General features: G+C 39.2%; 1 protein-coding gene across 5 annotated transcripts in view; it reads left to right on the top strand.

Moving 5' to 3' along the window:
• Positions 1 to 19,325, top strand: part of CD3H18orf25 (chromosome D3 C18orf25 homolog) — an 85,297-nt gene that overhangs the window by 19,802 nt on the left and 46,170 nt on the right. For all 5 annotated transcript variants that reach the window (XM_042963064.1, XM_042963065.1, XM_042963069.1 and 2 more), the window contains exon 2: positions 18,235 to 19,019. In XM_042963064.1, coding sequence (XP_042818998.1) covers positions 18,305 to 19,019 — 715 coding nt within the window. In that variant the 5' untranslated portion in view covers positions 18,235 to 18,304. The remainder of the gene's footprint in view (positions 1 to 18,234; positions 19,020 to 19,325) is intronic.

Consider the following 19,325-nt stretch of genomic DNA (forward strand, 5'->3'; position numbering starts at 1 on the left):
ATAATTTAACTAGAATGTCAAGGAGGCGATTGATCACCGGGTTTTTGGAGATCTTTGGAAGAGCCCTTTGGTCTAAAGTTGTGAATTTGGGAGCTAAGGGTGTTGATCATACCACCTTGAATTACAACAAGAGAAAAGAGGGCCCAACTCTGGGCCATGAAGAACTAAATTTGGAGTTCCAGGTTGGTGAACAGTAGGAGATTGGGGAGAGTGGTGTGCCTGGAGAGAGCATGGAAGCTCCATATACTTTCCCCATGTGCCTCTTCATTTGGTTGTTGATTCATATCCTTTAAACTGGAATATGTCAATTATTCAGTCAAGATGACCTGGTGGAAACTCTTCCCGTAGGTTATTAAAGTGGCTACTTTGGACATGATGCGCCCAGAGCCCCTGTCAAAGATAATTCTTTGTTGAAGTTGAAGAACATCATTCTGGCACCTCACATTGGAAGTAGTCCTTACCAAGCCAGTTGACAGATGATGGAATATTTGGTTGTATGTATCCTGGTTTCTCTCAATGGTCTTAACCATTCCTAATGAATTGGTACTTAAATGATCTTATGTGAGCTGAGACTTCACTGGGATGAAACATGGCAGATTAAATGGGAAAACAGTTCTTAAAAAAATAACTACATTTAGAGAGATGAGAATGAGTCAACAAAGGAGATATAAGTTGGTTGAATTGGAGAGGAAGGAGGAAAAACCAGAATAGTGTGATGGTATAGAAGTCTGTGGAAAGGGATTTTCAAGAAGGAGGAAATATGGTTAACAGCATCAGATACTGCTCAGAGGTAAGGAATGAAGACTAAACATGTCTTTTGGATTTAATAGTATGAAATAAAGGTAGTCTTAGCAAACTTTAGGTAGAATAATGGAAACAGAGATTAGATTGCATTGGGTTAAGCAGCGAAAGATAAGGAGTTAGAGATGCTGAGGCACTGAGTGGCTCAGTCAGTTAAGCACCTGACTTCTGCTCGGGTCATGATTTCATGGTTTGTGAGTTCGAGCCCTACATTGGGCTCTCTTCTGTTTCTGCTATCCGTGTAGAGCTCACTTTGGATCCTCTGTCCCCCCTGCCTCTCTCCCAATCGCACATGTGCACGTGCTCTTTCTCTCTCTTTCAAAAATGAATAAACACTGGGAAAAAAAGGAATTAGAGATGCTGTTGGATCCTAAAGTTTGGTAGTTGAGGTGAAAGAGCAAGAAAGATGTGTGCCTTTGTTTTTGTTTCTTTTTTTTTTTTTTTTTAACGTTTATTTATTTTTGAGACAGAGAGAGACAGAGCATGAACAGGGGAGGGTCAGAGAGAGAGGGAGACACAGAATCTGAAACAGGCTCCAGGCTCCGAGCCATCAGCACAGAGCCCGATGCGGGGCTGGAACTCACGGACCATGAGATCATGACCTGAGCCGAAGTCGGACGCTCAACCGACTGAGCCACCCAGGCGCCCCTGTTTTTGTTTCTTTTAAAGTGAGACGTGGACATACTTTTCAAACATTTCGTTCCCTTCACAGTGTCTTTGCAGAGCAGAAATTTTTAATTTTAATAGTCTATTTTTTCTTTCATGGGTTGTGCTTTGGGCATTACATTTAAAAATTCATTGCCAAGGGGCGCCTGGGTGGCTCAGTTGGTTGAGTGTCTGACTTTGGCTCCGGTTATGATCTGGTGGTTCACGGGTTCGAGCCCTGTGTCGGGCTCTGTGCTGACAGCTCAGAGCCTGGAGCCTGCTTTGGAATCTGTATCTCCCTCTCTCTGCCTCTCCCTTGCTCGCGCTCTTTCTCTCTCTCAAAAACAAAAATAAAGCATTAAAAAAAAATTTAAAAACTTTATTGCCAGGGGCACTTAGGTGGCTCAGTCGGTTAAGCGACTCTTGATTTTGGTGGGTCATGATATCACAGTTGGTAAGATTGAGCCCTGCATAGGGGGCTCTGTGCTGATAGGGCAGAGCTTGCTTGGGATTCACACTCTCCCTGTCTTTCTCTCAAAAAATAACATTAAAAGAAATGAAAATTCATTGCCAAACCTAAGTTCACTTAAATATTCTCCTGTTTTCCACTAGAATTTTTATAGTTTTGCATTTTACATTTATGTCTCTCATCCATTTTGAGTTAAGTTTTGTGAAATGTGTAAGGTCTGTGTCTAGGTGATTTTTTTTTTTTTTTTATTCCACCGCCACCCCCTAGGTGATTTTTTTTTTTTCATGTGAATGTCCAGTTGTTCCAGTACCATTTGTTCAATGGAATTATTTATCCATTGAAATGCTTTTATTGCTCTTTCATCAGTGGTTAGTTAAATGTGTTCTGGGCTCTCTATATTCTGTTCCATTTATCTGTGTGTCTGCCTTTTGGCTCGTACGACATTGTCTTGATTACCGTAGCTTTTATAGTGAGTCTTGAAACTGAGTAATGTCAGTCCTTCAACCTTCTGTGCTGTGTTGACTATTCTGGGTCTTTTGCTTTTCCACATAAACTTTGGAATCTGTATGTCTATATCTACAAAATAGCTTGGGGTTTTGATTGGGAATATATCAAATCTGGATCAGATTGGGAAAAATTGACATCTCAACAATAATGAGTCTTCCAAACTATGGATACAGACTATTCCCCTATTTCTTTATATCGTCTTAAAAGTTAAGAATAGACAACTTTGATCTGTGGTGATAAAGGTCCAAAAGATGGTTACTTTTGGGGGAGGGGCAGGTAATGATTAGGGCATGGAGGAGGCTTTTGGGATTTGGGGAGTGTTCTGTTATCTATGTGGTCATTATATGGATATGTTTATTTTGTAAAAATCATCAAGTTGTATACTTAACAATGTGTACACTTCTTTGGTAAAATTTTCAAAAAAAAATATTTTTTTTTTGAGGGAGACTGCAAGTAGGAGAGGGAACATAGGGAGAGGGGGAAAGAGGATCTGAAATGAGTTCTATGCTGACAGCCGAGAGCCCTGTGTAGGTCTCAGACTCTCAAACTGCACGATCATCATCTAAGCCAAAGTCAGATGCTTAACTGACTAAGCCACCCATGTGCCCCTATTTTCAATATTTATTAAAAAAGAAAAAAAAAAAAACTTAGAGGAGAGGGTCTGACTGTTTTGATTAAAGAGCAGAAAACTTGGAACCCAAATTTGTGTTTTAGTGGTCTTAATACTTAGTAGCTTTGACATTTTGTGGGTATAGATATTTTGTGAGGAAGGAAGTAGGTAAAGAATTTAAATATTGAAAATAAGAGTAGACTTATATGAAAGGTTTTGGGGTTTCTTATAGATTGTTTTTTTTTTTTTTTTTTTTTCTTTTTTTTTTTCAACGTTTTTTTTTTTTTTTTTTTTTTTTTTTTTTGGGGGGACAGAGAGAGACCGAGCATGAACGGGGGAGGGGCAGAGAGAGAGGGAGACACAGAATCGGAAACAGGCTCCAGGCTCCGAGCCATCAGCCCAGAGCCTGACGCGGGGCTCGAACTCACGGACCGCGAGATCGTGACCTGGCTGAAGTCGGACGCTTAACCGACTGCGCCACCCAGGCGCCCCACTTATAGATTGTTTTTATGTTGAATGGTTTATGGTCACAGATACAGAGAGAACTTTTTTAGTATCAATTTTAAACAAAATGATGGACCGAAGTAGACTAAATCTTGGGAAAAAATTAGGTCATGAATTCTATTTGAAACATAGTGTTCTCCCAAGGGTGGTTGGTGTAAGCCCTATTACTTGGTATTTGATGCTAGATTAGAACAGTAGAAGGCGTCCTGTTTGGAACAGTTCCACATTATTGCAAGGAAATAGGATCACTTGTAAGGATTTAAAAATTTTTTTAAAAAAATATTTATTTTGAGAGAGAGAGAGCTCAAGCGGGGGAGGGGCAGAAAGAGAGAGGCACAGAATCCGAAGCAGGCTCCAGGCTCTGAGCTGTCAGCACAGAGCCCGATGCGGGGCTCGAACTTTTGAACTGTGCGATCATGATATCAGAAGTCGGACACTCAACCAACTGAGCCACCCAGGTGCCTGTAAGGAATTTTTTTTTTTTTTTAACTTTTTGTGACCACAGGAAATATTATATCTTGTACTCTAGTGATCAGGAGCATTGTTATTTTGTCATTAAAATGTTGACCATCTTTAAAGTTGCTTTTGTGTCTAAGTAGCCGTATTTACTGCAGAGTATTGTTTTATATAAGAGCAATGTTGGAATTCAAGAATTATCTAATAATATGGATTGTACGTGTGGGGAAGCAGTGTAAATTAATGGGTTAATCGGTATATATCATGTTTGAGGCATTAGCTGCTTATTTTTCTTACAGGTCTAAGGTGGTGATATGTAGGAATGCTAGCAATTAGAATGCCCCATTTTACCTTGACTGTAGAGAAAATCTTGCCTAGAAGCAGTTTCACATAATGGGCTGTGATTGTGTCAACTTGTGGTTTCAACGGAAAAGTGCCTGTAGCAACAGTAAACTTCTAACAGCAGATGACTTCAGTTTGCATTTGTCACATTAGGAACAACAATACTGTTTTAGTTTATTCATTCATTCGTTTTATGTCTTTATAATGGTGTTAAAGGATGGTTAGTGATTGTAGCCCAAAAGGAGTAAAATCGAGCAGTGTAAAAGGCAGACCTTTCCTATGTTGAGTGTTTAATGATTTTGTATACTCTGCTATGTCAAAACTCTCAGGAGGGTTTCCTATAGTGGTTGGTCTTAGATAAGACCCCGTTAATCATTGTCTATTCTCACAGTTCTAAGTTCACAGGAAGTTCTTAAACATCTAAAAATGTATTGTGAGAAGGAAGACTTTCTTATATGTGTGTGTTTTATTGATGCTTTTATATCTTTTTTTGGTCCAAGTATGATTTGTTACCTATCAGTTTATATGCTAAAGCAACAGATTTACATTTTTAAAAAAGTCTGTTTAGAGTCTCTCCTCTATTTTATGCTTTTTCTAATTTGATTCATCTACCATTCATCTGTATTCATCTACCACCTCTTCTTATATGGATAATGTCCAAATTTGTATCTCTTTATTTTTTCCTTTGAGACCTATATTCCTAAGCATTAATCTAGTTCAAATTAAAGTTGGTTGTTTCTCTTTTTACTTTCCAGTAGTCCATATCTTAGTTTGGGGTTACCCTGTACCTAGTTCCAAATGCCAATAACTATCCAAGGAGTGGAGTGTTCCATATTGTCCCGTGGGTTGAACTGGTTGATAATGTTCAAGTCTTCTAAATTTTTGCTGACTTTCTGTCTAGTTTTATCTGATGAGGACTGGAAATCTGCAGCTTTTGGTGTTGAATTCTCTCCTTTCCATTTTGTTAGTATTTTGATTTTTATATTTTCCTGATACATTAGCTTTTGTATCATTATGAATGTCCCTCTTTGTCTCTAGTAACATTTCTTGTCTTAGTCTATTTTTATCTCATGTTTATATAAACATTAGCTCTCCTGTTGTTGGTCTCTGCATACTATATCATTTTCCATTATTTTCCCTCAACCTGTTTTATCTTTGAATCTAAGGTATGTTTCTTAGACTGTATACAATTGGGTCTTTTTTATTTATTCTGACAATCTCTGCCTTTTGATTGGAGCATTTAGGCCATTTACATTTAATGTAATTTTTAATTTAGTTGGATTTACATTTGCTGTTTTATTTTTTTAAATATTTAAAAAAATGTTAATGTTTGTTTATTTTTGAGAGAGAGAGACTGAGTGCGAGTGGGGAAGGCAGAGAGGGAGTGAGGGAGACACAGAATCCGAAGCAGGCTCCAGGCTGTAGGCTCTGAGCTGTCAGCACAGAGCCCAACGAGGGTCTTGAACTCATGAACTGTGAGATCATGACCTGAGCTGAAACCAAGAGTCGGATACTTAACCAACTGAGCTACCCAGGTGCCCCTGCCATTTTATTTTCTAATGTCTTATTGTTGTTACTGTGTACCTTCTTTACTGTCTTGGGAGATATGTATGTGTGTGTGTATTATTCATTTTAGTGGTTGCTATGGAGATTACATCTGTATCTTCATTTGTCACAGTTGTCTTCAAATTAGTGTTTATTTAATTTCAATAAAATATAGAAACATTGCACCAGTAAGGAAGAGCTCCATCTCCTCCTTCCTTTTTATAGTATTACTTTTGTATATTATAACAGCTGTGTGTATTGTAAACCTTGCAATACAGTGTTATAATTACTGCTCTGTGTAGTCTTTTATTTTTTAAGAGAAGAAATAAGAATCATTTATAGCGTCTTTTATGCTAACATACATATTTAGCATTTTTTGTTGTCTGCATTTCATTTTGTGGATTTGAGTCACAAATTCTTTTCTTTTAGCCTAAAGAATTTCCTTTATTATTTCTTGTAAAGCAGGTCTGCTACTAATGAAATTTCTTAGTCTGTTTATCTGGGAATTTTCTCCTCCCTCCCTCCCTCCCTCCCTCTCTTTCTTTCTTTCTTTCTTTCTTTCTTTCTTTCTTTCTTTCTTTCTTTCTTTCATCTTTTATTTTTATTTTTTTAAATGTTTATTTTTGAGAGAGAAAGAGGATTTGAAGTGGGCTCTGTGTTGACAGAGAGCCTGATGCAGGGCTCAAACCCATGAACTACAAGAGCATGACCTGAGGCAAAGCCCGACTCTTAACTGACTCTGCCACCCAGGTGCCTGTTTTTTTTCTTCCCTTCATTTTATTTATTTTTTTAGTAATCTCTACATTCAATGTGGGACTTGAACCTATGACCCTGACATCAGGAGTCACATACTCTTCCAACTGAGCCAGCCAGGCACCCCATTTTTAAAAATTCTTTTGTTTTTCTTTTTTTAAAAAAATCTTTTTAATGTTTATTTTTGAGAGAGAAAGAGAGAGAAAGAGAATGTAAGTGGGGGAGGGGCAGATAGAGAGGGAGACACAGACTCCGAAGCAGGGTCCAGACTCCGAGCTGTCAGCACAGAACCCGATGCGGGGCTTGAACTCACGAACCATGAGATCATGACCTGAGCCGAAGTTGGACGCTCAACTGACTGAGCCACCCAGGCACCCCTGAAAAAATTCTTTTGTTTTTAAAGTAGTCTCTCCACCCAACGTGGAGCTCAGACTTAAGACCCCAAGATAAAAAGTCACATGCTCTATACAGACTGCCTAACCAGGTGCCCCTTTTTGTCTTCATTTTGAAAGAATATTTTTGTTGGTTATAGCATTCTTAGTTTTTCTCCTCAGCACTTTGTTCTCTGTTCCTTTCTATCTCTCCCTCTCCCTCTCCCTCCCTCCCTCTCTCTCTCTCTCTCTCTCTCCCCCCCCCCTCCCTCTCGCTCTCCCTCTCGCTCTCCCTCTCGCTCTTTTTCTCTTTTTTGTTTGTGTTTTTCTTTTAGAGAGAGAGCTCCAGCAGTAGGGAGTGGGAGGCACAGAGGGAGAGACAAGCAGACTCCACATCAGCATGGAGCCCAACACGGGGCTTAGTCCCACAACCCCAGGATCAGGACCTGAGCCAAACTGAAAGGACACTCAGCCCTACTGAGCCTCCCTCCCAGGTGGTCCCTCCCCTCAGCACTTTGAATGTCATTCTACTTTCTGGCCTCTAGTGTTTCTTTTTCTTTTTCTTCTTCTTCTTTTTTTAAAAGTTTATTTATTTTGAGAGAGGGAGAGAGGGGCAGAGAGAGAAGGAGAGAGAATAATTCCAAGCAGGCTCCATCTGCAATGTCAGAGCATAGCCTGATGTAGGGTTCAGACCCACAAACTGTGAGATCATGACCTGAGCTGAAACCAAGATTTGGAAGCTTAACTGCTGAGCCACCCAGGTACCCCACACATGTTGATACTCTTGACATTGTCCCTTGTGTTTCAGAGGCCCTGTTCATTTTTCTTCATTCTTTTTCTTTCTATTCTTCCGATTGCACAGTTTCTCTTATTTTGTTCACTGGTTTCTCTATTCTGTCATCTTGAACATGTCGTTGAGCCCTAGTAGTGAAATTTCTTTTCAATTTTTATATTTCTTTTTTTCCTTTTTGAAGTTTTTATTTATTTTTGAGAGACAGAGCGCAAGCAGGGGAGGGGCAGAGAGAGAGGGAGACACAGAATCTGAAACAGGCTCCAGGCTCTGAGCTGACAGCACAGAGCCCGATGTGGGGTTGAGCTCAATGAACTGCAAGATCATGACCTGAGCTGCAGTCAGACGCTCAACCGACTGAGCCACCCAGGTGCCCCATCAATTTTTATATTTCTTAAGTGGAGAATGTCCATTTGGTTCTCTTGATAATTTGTTTCCTTATTGAGATTATCTACTTGTTCATTCATTGTTGCTATACTTTAATTTTTAAATCGTATCTTTCTTTAGTACTTTGAACATATTTAAAATAGTTCTTTTGAAATCTTTGTGAAGCCCATCTGAGGACACTTGTTTTTCTAGTGACTGCTTTTATCTTCTGTGTATGAGTCACATTTCCTATTTTTTAAAGGTCTCTTAGTTTTTTCTTGAAAACTGGACATTTTAGATAATATATTGCAAATATATCCAAATATATTTGGATTCGTACTATTTTTCCCTTTGAACGTGTTGCTCTTTTTTTGTTTAGGTAATGGGTAAATCTGAAATCTGTCTCTCCTGCAGTGTGTTGTTGCTTATGTCTCTGCTCAGTTTTTTATTTTTTGTTTTTCCTATTTTAAATTTTAAACCTGGCTAATGGTTGCTCTTGTCCTTTCCAACACGGTTTACTAATCAGCCAGTACTTGTACAGAAATTTTGCTCAAATACCTCCCACCAATAAGGATTCTTGTTCTGTATTGATGGATCTGTACATGGATGGATGAGAGCATTTTAAAGTTCAGGCCGTTTTCAAGTCTGCTGGCTTTTTCTTTTCTTTCTTTTTTTTTTTTTTAAACTCTCTTGGGCTGTTTGGCATTTTCTCTGCATAATCCTGCAGCCTCAGCCAAGAATATGCTTGACCCATTCATGATCACATCCTCAGGCTAGTGGAACCCTTGGCCTCCCTGCTTGCTTGCTGAAATTGTCACTTGCCCCTATAATGCCCTTGGGACGTAGGTGTGGCCAGCCTTTCCAGATTGAGTGAGGCCTCTTTGTAAGTGCAAAAGCTGACCCTCACATCCTCTTGGCCTGCTGCATGGAGTTAGGCTGAACCTATTGAGCTCCATGGATTTGGGGGAGGAATGGGAGCAGCCCCAGGCAAGGAACACCACAGACCCCCACTATTCTTAATAAAAATCCTGCAGGTTTTTAAACATCAGTATGTTTTGTGTATACTTTTGACATATTCCTAGAGCTCTGTAATGGTGGTTTTGATTAATTTTGTCATGCCTTATAATTACATTTTGGGGAGTTTTGCTGACCCCATCCCTTGCTCGTAGCCAGAAGTCCTGCCCTACCAATACTTACGAAACCCTGCATACTCATAATCTGTCCCCTCTTCTTCAGTTCCTGAAGAACTATCCTAATAGTAACCACTATCCTGACATTTTGGTAACCATTCCTTTGCTTTTTAAAGTAGTTTTATTTTGTCTTAGTTTGGACTTTGTATACATTGAATGACACAGGTTTTTTTTGCAGTTAGCTTTTTTTTTTTTTTTGCTTACCATCGTTTTTATTGTTTTATCCATGTTGATGTAGTTGTCTTTTGTTTCCACTGCTATATGCTCCTTTATTGTACCACAATGTAGAATGTACCACAATTTATTTTTCCATTCCACTGTTTGTTAGTAGATGTTTTGTTTTTGTTTTGTCTATCTCAGAAACAGAGCTGCTGTGACCCATGTGTTTCTCTAGACAATGTTTTTCAAGTTTTAGGTCACCACCTACTGGGTTGTGAAATCAGTTGACTGAGTCATGACCAACACTAAATTTTTTCAATGTATAGAATGAAAAAGAAAACATCTGAGTACGTACTTGACATAGGTTTTTGTTTCACGAATGTTACCACAGGAAGCTCCAAACTCCTAAGTCACCCCTTATTTCCTGCAGTCTAATCTTCAGAAAGCACCACGCAGTCCCTGTTCTTTTCCTTCCCCTCCTTCTCCAGCTCAGTTCTACTTTAGTTCATCATCAGCACAATCACCAATATTCTTAACTTCCTCTCTGAACTTCCCCTTTACCTTCTTGCACTAATAGCAACATGGCTTTCCACTGAGGGCACTGCTTTACCTTGCAAGGGAGTGGCTGTGCTTTTTTCCTCCTGCAGTCCTTATCCTCTGCCTTGGATTTCCTTGTTCCTCATTGCCACTTTTCAGATAATTGCTGTCATCTTTTGACCACTGACCCGTTATGCTGTGATGATTTTTGTTCCTTGCTTAGTGTCATTTTGTCCATTATTACTGTTAATTCTTGGTGATTTCAGTATACACAGATGATCCTTCTGACACTGCCCACTCAGTTCTGTGAACTCACCTGTAATGATTTTGTTCTCTACCTTAGCCACTTATTTCCACAGTCATACTTTAACCAGTGTTTCTCAAACTATCTGTTGCGAAGGACCATTGTATTTTTTTTTTTTAAGTTGATTTATTTATTTTGAGAGAGAGAGAGAGGATGCAGAGGAGGGGCAGAGAGAGGGGGAGAATCCCAAGCAAGCTCTACGTGGTCAGTGCAGAGTCCCACACGGGGCCCCAAACTCTTGAAACTGTGAGATCATGACCTGAGTCACAATCAAGAGTCACATGCTTAATTGACTGAGCCACCCAGACACCCCTGGACCAGTGTATTTTTATTTCCAATCCAAATTGGTAGATTTTTGTTTTGTAAAATACGGTCAGCTAACTACTAGGAAATTGAAATGCTGTTTGGTTGTCATGACAGTATCAAATGGCTCAAAGTTTCTAGTCAATTACTCTTAATTTCTATAAGATAGTCCTTGAAGAACGTTTTTAGTATAGCACTATTTTAGATCTTGGCAGTTACCAATAAATGTAACCCTTCCATCCTTAACTCCACTGGGATGTCCATTCCATTGGACATTTTCACTGCCCTGTACCTTCTGGATGTGATAATTACAATCATTTCCTTGCATGCACTCTTGTTTCTTTCTTGTACTGTTCTGCTTGCTTGGTGAAACTAGAATTCTGGGTAAATTTCTTCCTCTTCTGTGCTTGGACTTACGTAGCTGAACTTCAGAGGAGAAAAACATAACCACATGTACCAGTCTCACTTGAAATTCATACTCCAGCCCTTAAAGTGGGCCCTTGTTATTGCCTGGAAATCCTACACTGTATTTCCCTAGTGTCTTCACTTCCTCACTACTTTTTCACACCTGGTCCTATGATCAACCTCAACACCACCTCATTGGTCTTCCCTTTTAACAATGATCTTGGTTTCTACTGCCTTGAAAAATTTGTGGTCAGAAGGAACTTCCACAGATTCCCATTCTGTTTATCACTGGGCTATGAAAATTAGAATGACACCTTTTGTCTTGACAATAATTTTTGCCTTAAGGTCTATTTTACGTATTAATCATAGAGATAAGTCAGCTGAGGGTTATGTAATTTTTCATTTATATAATTTTTTATTTCTTTAAATTTATATAAGTCCCTTTATATGGTAGATGGGCATTAAATAAAATTAACGACAATTATGCAAAATACTATGAAAGAAAATAGGCGTATGATCTGTATATAACAGGGATCCTATTAATACGTACCAAAGGCAACCCCAAGGAAGTGATACGTACTCTGATATATGTGAAGAGTAGCCAGCAAGAGGGCTGGCACAAAATAAGTAAAAGGCCAGAGATCTGAAAAAAGAAAAGAAAAGAAAAGAGGAAAAAAACCCCCCAAAATGTTCGTGTAACATTCTTTGTAGCTAGAGGGAGCTAGGGTGTGAGTGACCCAAGATGAAATTGGAGATGGTGGGCAGAGTTTTTGAGCAGGGAAGAGCAATCACACACTGCCCTCCTACCCCCATCCCTTAAGTTTGTGTTAGCGGTCCCTACATAGTGTGGGAATTGAGTAAGTAGTATTGCGAATTATTCTTTTTGACACTGTGTAAATTACTGTGCTTAGCATTTTTATTCTCCTCAGATTTTCTGTAGCAAAAGTTTGAACCCTTTTCCATTTTCACAAATTTCAAAACCTGCTCATTTCACCTTGTATTAAGTTTTGCTGACCAAGAATGAGGTCTAGTATGAAAGAAGCTCCTCCAGGTGTTCACAGTAGCCTCATTTAGCCTTATACTTTGTTATTTCCACTCCTTTTTCTTAATACTTTCCTCTTCTCTGTCTTAGAGGGGCAGTATATTGCTTCCTTTCCATGGTTTAACTCTCTTTCCTGTCCTCCTCTTTTGTCATCTTAGTTTCTTAATGAACGCAGGACTAATACATGCTGCATTTTGATTGTCCAGAACCCAGGTTTTTAAAATAATTGCATATAATCCTTTATAAAGGGGAGAGAGAAACTCCCATAAAACTCAGGTTGCCTTGATACTCTCCTCTTGTTCGTCGCCCCATTCCAACCTTGTAAGACATTAAAAAAAATACTTTATGTGGAATCTAAAAAAGAAAAATTTCTCATATAAACATGTCATATTTGCCTTGCAAAAATATTGTTCTGCCTGCTGTATGGAGCTCAGGTTGGTGGTCCAGGAGCAAGACTGAATATGGAAAGAGGAGATGATTGTCAGTGGTTCCATTGAAAAATAAATAATGGAGGTTGTGTTTAGAGTGATTGACAGTGGAGATAGAAAATAGTAGGCTGGAAACATAAGGAGGTAGGACCGATGGGAATTAGTGAATGATGGGATGCAATAAGTAAAGGAGAAGGCATTGTCAAGGATAACCCTCAGGTTTTTGATACGAGCAACTGAAGTAAGCAGTGATGCTGTTTTTACTGAACAAGGGAAAGCTAGAGAAGAAGCAGAGAGGGGGTAGTTCAGAGATGGGTAATTTGGTTTTGGGCATGAAGAGATTGTAGCTTGGCCTTTATGAAATCTAAATGCAGATGTCAGGTGGCTATTTGTGTAGACTGGTATAGAGCTTGGAAAAGAGCTGAGATGGAGAGACAGAATTACTAGTATAGGGATGGTATTGGAAAGATTGGTAGAAAAGATAACTTTGATGGGTGTGAAAAGGATCTACCCTTGGACTAATGCCTGAGGTTTGGTAGAGGAAGTTAAGTCTATAAAGTAGGCTGAGAAGGAGCAATCAGAAGAAGGAAGCCTGGAAGCTACAGAAAAACATTAGTTTAAGGGGGAGAGGGAGTGGATATAGAATGCTGCTTAGATATTAAGTAAGATGAGGGCCAAACTATGTTTGTTGGATTTAAAGTTATGGGGATCATTAATGACCTTAATAAGAACTGTTCTTCAGGTGTGATAAAAGCAGGTGTCAGATGGGATTGGGTTGGAGGAGTATGAGAAGTAAAGAAATTGGAGGGAATTTAGACAACTCTTTTAATGAGGTTGGCCGTAAAAGAAGAGAATGGTAATTGGAGGAGGAGATGTGAGATTGAGGAGGTTAAGTAGGAGGAAGATTTTTTCAAATGAATGAGTGGATGGATGGTTGGATAATCCATTTGAGTGTGAGAGGTTAATGAATGCTGAAGAATAATCAACAAGGGCTCTAGGGAGACGAGGGGGGATTAACTGTAATATCCAGGTAGAAGGGGACCACCTTTAGAGTGGAGATTAGAACAGCATGGTGGAAAATAAATAAAAATAACTAAACAAATGCTCTCTGTTGTTTATTTAATACATCATTGTAAATTCACTGAATGTTAAATCAGGTGGTTGAGAGCCTTTTATCCCATTTATAAGATGCAGCTATCATTTGATAGTTTTATCATTTCTGCTGCCAGCTACTTTTGATTACCTCTGTCAGGAAAATACATGTATTTTCCCTGACCAAAAACAACATGCAGTAAATACTCTGGTTCTTTGGGAAGATTATTATTTTCTATACATATGACATCTTTTCCCCCTGTGTTTAGGGTACTTCATTTTTATTCTAATGCAGGGAGTTTTGTCAGAACTTCTGTTTTCACTTTCTGTGACTTTTTTCCTTGTGTTTTATGAATTATAACAAAATTCCACTGCAGGGGGCAACTATTACACTTCACGGACTAAATTTGACCCGAACAGTTAAGTAGTTGGTGTCATGAGCAGAAAAGGCACAAGTCCCCTTTTCTTCAGAAGACTCTTCAGTAGACTTTTATGTTAGAGTGGATTTTTGAATAGATAATAACTTGTACATGATAGTAAATTCAAGAGGTAAAGACTTCGTGCAGTAGAAAGGTCTTTTGACTCCTGTTCCCCTCATTTGCTTTCTTTCCTTGCCAGAGTAGCTGGTGTTACCATTTTCTTAAGTATCCTCCCAGAGATTCTGTACATTTACAGACAAACTCACATATAAATATAATTTTGTTCTTTGTTTACACAAATGGTATAATGTACCTTTTTTGTTCATTTAACATTATGTATTGAAAATTGCTGGGGCGCCTGGGTGGCTCAGTCGGTTAAGCGTCCGACTTCGGCTCAGGTCACGATCTCGCGGTCCGTGAGTTCGAGCCCCGCGTCAGGCTCTGGGCTGATGGCTCAGAGCCTGGAGCCTGCTTCCGATTCTGTGTCTCCCTCACTCTCTGCCCCTCCCCCGTTCATGCTCTGTCTCTCTCTGTCCCAAAAATAAATAAACGTTAAAAAAAATTTTTTTAAAAAAGAAAATTGCTTATATTAGTGTATTAAAGAACCTTTTCATCCTTCATGGCCACATCGTATGGACATACCACTGTGAGCTAACTGGTATCCTATTAATGATGCTAGTGTTTGTGATTAAAATTGCTTTTTTAGGCAGTAAAAGCCTGCCTTTCTTTCTTTCTTTCTTTCTTTCTTTCTTTCTTTCTTTCTTTCTTTCTTTCAAGTTAGTTAGCATATAGTGCAATAATATTTTCAGGAGTAGATTCCAGTTATTCATCCCCTATGTATAACACCCAGTGCTCATCCCAAAACAGTGTCTTCCTTAATGCCCCTTACTCATTTAGCCTCTCCCCCCTCCCACAACCCCCAGTTTATTTTCTGTATTTAAGAGTCTCTTGTTTTGTCCCCCTCCCTGTTTTTATATTATTTTTGCTTCCCTTCCCTTATGTTCATCTGTTTTGTATCTTAAATTCCACATATGAGGGAAATCATACATTTCTCTGACTTGTTTCATTTAGCGTAATGCTCTTTAGTTCCATCCACGTTGCAAATGGCAAGATTTCATTCTTTTTGATTGCTGTGTAATACTCCATTGTGTGTGTGCATTGTGTGTGTGTATAAACACACACATACATATGGACATTTGGGCTCTTTCCATACTTTGGCTATTGTCAATAGCCTGCTATAAACATTGGGGTGCATGTGACCCTTCGAAACAGCACACCTGTATCCCTTGGATATATACATAGTAGTGCAGTTGCTGGGTTGTAGGTAGTTCTATTTTTAACTTTTTGAGGAACCTCCATACTGTTTTCCAGAGTGGCTGCACCAGTTGCATTCCCACCACAGTGCAAAAGAGATCCTCTTTTTCTGCATCCTCGCCAACGTCTGTTGTTGCCTGAGTTGTTAATTTTTAGCTATTCTGACTGGTGTATTGTAAATTTCAACTAACTCTTAGATATAAGGATCTTGAAATGAAAGATAATCATTTGATTGATTTGTCATATTGAAAATACTGATAATGTTATGTTTTCCTACAAAGAAAAGCAGTTTAGATTTATTTGTCTTACCCACACTACTGAAGAAACCAGATTTTTATGGTCATGTTAACGTATTTAATTTAAAAAAAATTTTTTTTACATGTATTTTTGAGAGACAGAGAGAGACAGAGCACAAGTTGGGGAGGGGCAGAGAGAGAAGGAGACAGAATCCGAAGCAGGCTGCAGGCTCCAAGCTGACAGCACAGAGCCCGATGCGGGGCTCGAACTCACAGACAGCGAAATCATGACCCGAGCTGAAGTCGGACACTCAACCGACCAAGCCACCTAGGCGCCCCCATATTTACTTTTCAACCTGATGTTATATACTTTAAAAGCTCCAGTACCTTCTGCTTTCAAAAATTAATTTGAGACTTTTGATTCTTGTGCTTTATGGCTGACATTAATTTCACTTGAGTATATTTCTCAAATATTTCAGCTATAAGAAAATTTTTTATTCCAGAAATATTAACTTCATTCTATGCAGAAGAATCAACTCTCGTTTTTATTTCGCTAGAAAACTCTTGGTTTATTCCTCATATATGGGGTATTTCATATGTATGAATATTTTATTTCCTGTTATATTGCCAGCGTGCTTTAGTTATGACACTGGCAGTTTTCTGGTTTAACTTTTACTCCCTCTGTTGGCTTTCAGAGGTGTTGCATTCCTTTTGGAATGGTGTCAGGAATAACATTTATGCTTACATTTTTATTTAACTCAAAAAGTTAGTAATGATGCAAATATGCTTATGAAATAGGCTGCATATGAGATTGTTTTAAATTAATGTTTCCAGTGGCCGTGAATGTTCTGGTTTTCATGAATATGTTGAGGAATCTTCATCAGAATGTCTGTTTTATCAGCGGCTGAGAACAAGGCCATGAAAAACAAAAGATAGTAATACAGATTATTCATGTTTATGGTAAGGGAAAAAGCAGCCTTGGCATGTTAGATTAAAAAAAGGATTTTCCAAGTATCTTCTAGTTGCTGTCTACCATATGTTGAACTGTCAAGTAACTTGATGGAGTGAAGCAGCAGAGCTGTCTTACAGCTCCTGATGAGTACATGTAGCTTAGTATTTGTGTCTGTCTGTTACCAGTGGGACATCATGGTAACTGCTTTCTATAACATCACATGTACAGAGTGAGGTATTTACTTGCCTTGTACATTCTTAGCATCATCCTTTTAAAACCAAACCACCAGTTAATGAAGACTGTATAGGTCACAAATCTTGCGGTTAAAGATTATGTCCTGTGTCTCCATGAGTAAGTGGAGTTGTAGCACATTCAATGGGGGAAGGATGTTAGGTTCTAAAGTTAGTATATAAAGGTGGAAAATGTATGTAGGGTGTTTTCTCTTCAACCCCTTAAGTCATTCATAGACTAGAGTGTACTAGGTTCACAAAGTAGTTGATCTGTATTTAGTGGCTATTGTTTATGAAATAAAGCATGTTGAAACACTAGGCTCACATTCAGCCTGATGAGAGGCATGTGGGAACAGGAAGGACCATGAGGAAACAGTATCATCAGGCCTGGCATTTTTTTTTTTTAAGTTTATTTATTTATTTTGAGAGAGAGAGAGACAGTGCAATCCAGGGAGAGGGGCAGAGAGAGAGAGAATGCAAAGGAGAGAGAATCACACTTCCAGTATGGAGCATGACACAGGGCTCGATTCCACAAACCGTGAGATCACGACCTGAGCTGAAATCAAGAGTTGGACACTTAGCTAACTTAGCCACCCAGGCATTCCAGGCCTGGCATCTTAATACCCCTGTAGAGCAACTCTTCCTGAGAGGAATAGCAAATAGGTTTGGTGCAGAGTTACTTTGGGTGCTCATTTGCCAAATGCATGTGGTTGAAGGTTTTTTTAAACACAAGTGTACATTTGGGGGCCCCTGGGTGGTTCAGTCGGTTGAGCATCCAACTTTGGCTCAGGTCATGATCTCATGATTTGTGAGTTCGAGCCCCGCATCAGGCTCTGTGCTGACAGCTTGCTCAGAGCCTGGAGCCTGCTTCAGATTCTGTGTCTCCTTCTCTCTCTTTGCACGCCACCCCCCCCCCCCCCCCCCGCCAACTCATGCTCTGTCTCTTTCAAAAATAAATAAATGTTAAAAAAAAAATTTTAAACATAAGTGTACATTTGATGTTACTCCACTGTAGCTTCTTCTCTTTGAGGATTTGAGTATAAAATTATTGAGTATAGTTAACTTGTTTCTGAGACTTTTGAAAAATCTCGTTCCCAGATTTTTTTTTGAAGCATTCTTTTTCCTTTATGTTAAAGTCAGAATGTACATATTTAACTATCAGAGTTTTGAGGCTCTCTTTTTGGACCATTTTAAATAAGGTTTTAAAGTTGAAAATCTTTGGATGCTTGTGCTGGGCTTGCAAGTTCAGTAATTAAGGATTAATATTGTGCCATTATTAGTAATTGTGTATGCTAGTGTTTTGGTGATACTAATAAGTCCTTTGAATTTGACTTAACCAGGCAGATAAACATATATTTTAAAGGCCTGTGTGATGGTAATTTTTGCTACCCATTTAGAAAGGCATGTTGTGTTCATTAAATAATCTACTATTTCTGTTTATTGATTTTGTGTGTTTTTGTACAGGTTGCTTTCCTGTTGCATCTTTGACCTAGTTTCCTAGACTCTGCTCCATGATTGAACTTGAAAGTCTGAAATGAAGATGGAGGAGGCAGTGGGAAAAGTCGAAGAACTCATTGAGTCTGAAGTCCCACCGAAACCATCTGAACAAGAGACAGCTAAGGAGGAAGATGGATCTGTAGAACTGGAATCTCAAGTTCAGAAAGATGGGGTAGTGGATTCTGCAGTTCTTTCTTCAATGCCCTGCTTGTTGATGGAACTGAGAAGGGACTCTTCTGAGTCTCAGTTAGCATCCACAGAGAGTGACAAGCCAACAACTGGCCGAGTTTATGAGAGTGACTCCTCTAATCACTGCATGCTTTCCCCTTCCTCTAGTGGTCACCTGGCTGATTCAGATACCTTGTCTTCTGCAGAAGAGAATGAGCCCTCCCAGGCAGAAACAGCAGTGGAAGGAGACCCTTCTGGAGTGTCTGGTGCCACTGTTGGGCGCAAATCTCGGCGGTCCCGATCTGAAAGTGAAACATCTACTATGGCTGCCAAGAAAAACCGGCAATCCAGTGATAAACAGAATGGCCGAGTCCCCAAGGTTAAAGGTCATCGGAGCCAAAAGCACAAGGAGAGAATCAGGCTACTGAGACAGAAAAGGGAGGCTGCTGCGCGGAAGAAATATAACCTATTGCAGGACAGTAGTACCAGTGATAGTGACCTGACTTGTGACTCAAGCACGAGCTCATCAGATGATGATGAAGAGGTTTCAGGGAGCAGCAAGACAATCACTGCAGAGATACCAGGTAGAGGATGTTTTTTAAACTGACTGTAGAGCAACCGATGGCATTTCTAAGCTGTCAGGCCGAGTTAGATGAGTGACACTTGAAAAAATCCAGGAGACCTGCAGCTCTGTGTAAATTTGAAGACTGCAGTGTATTAACAAGACATGGCCAGTTTAAAAACCTGTTCTGAGGTTTCCAGTGCACTTTTGCACATCAGCAAAAAAAAATATTTGAATGGTTAATAATAGGGACAAGATTATTTTTAAGTAATGGAATTTCCTTTCTCTGTAACCCATTACCTGAACTCCCATCATTGCCTTTTTAGCA

This window comes from Panthera tigris, chromosome D3 (genome assembly GCF_018350195.1).
Source record: "Panthera tigris isolate Pti1 chromosome D3, P.tigris_Pti1_mat1.1, whole genome shotgun sequence".
NCBI classification, from domain to species: domain Eukaryota; kingdom Metazoa; phylum Chordata; class Mammalia; order Carnivora; family Felidae; genus Panthera; species Panthera tigris.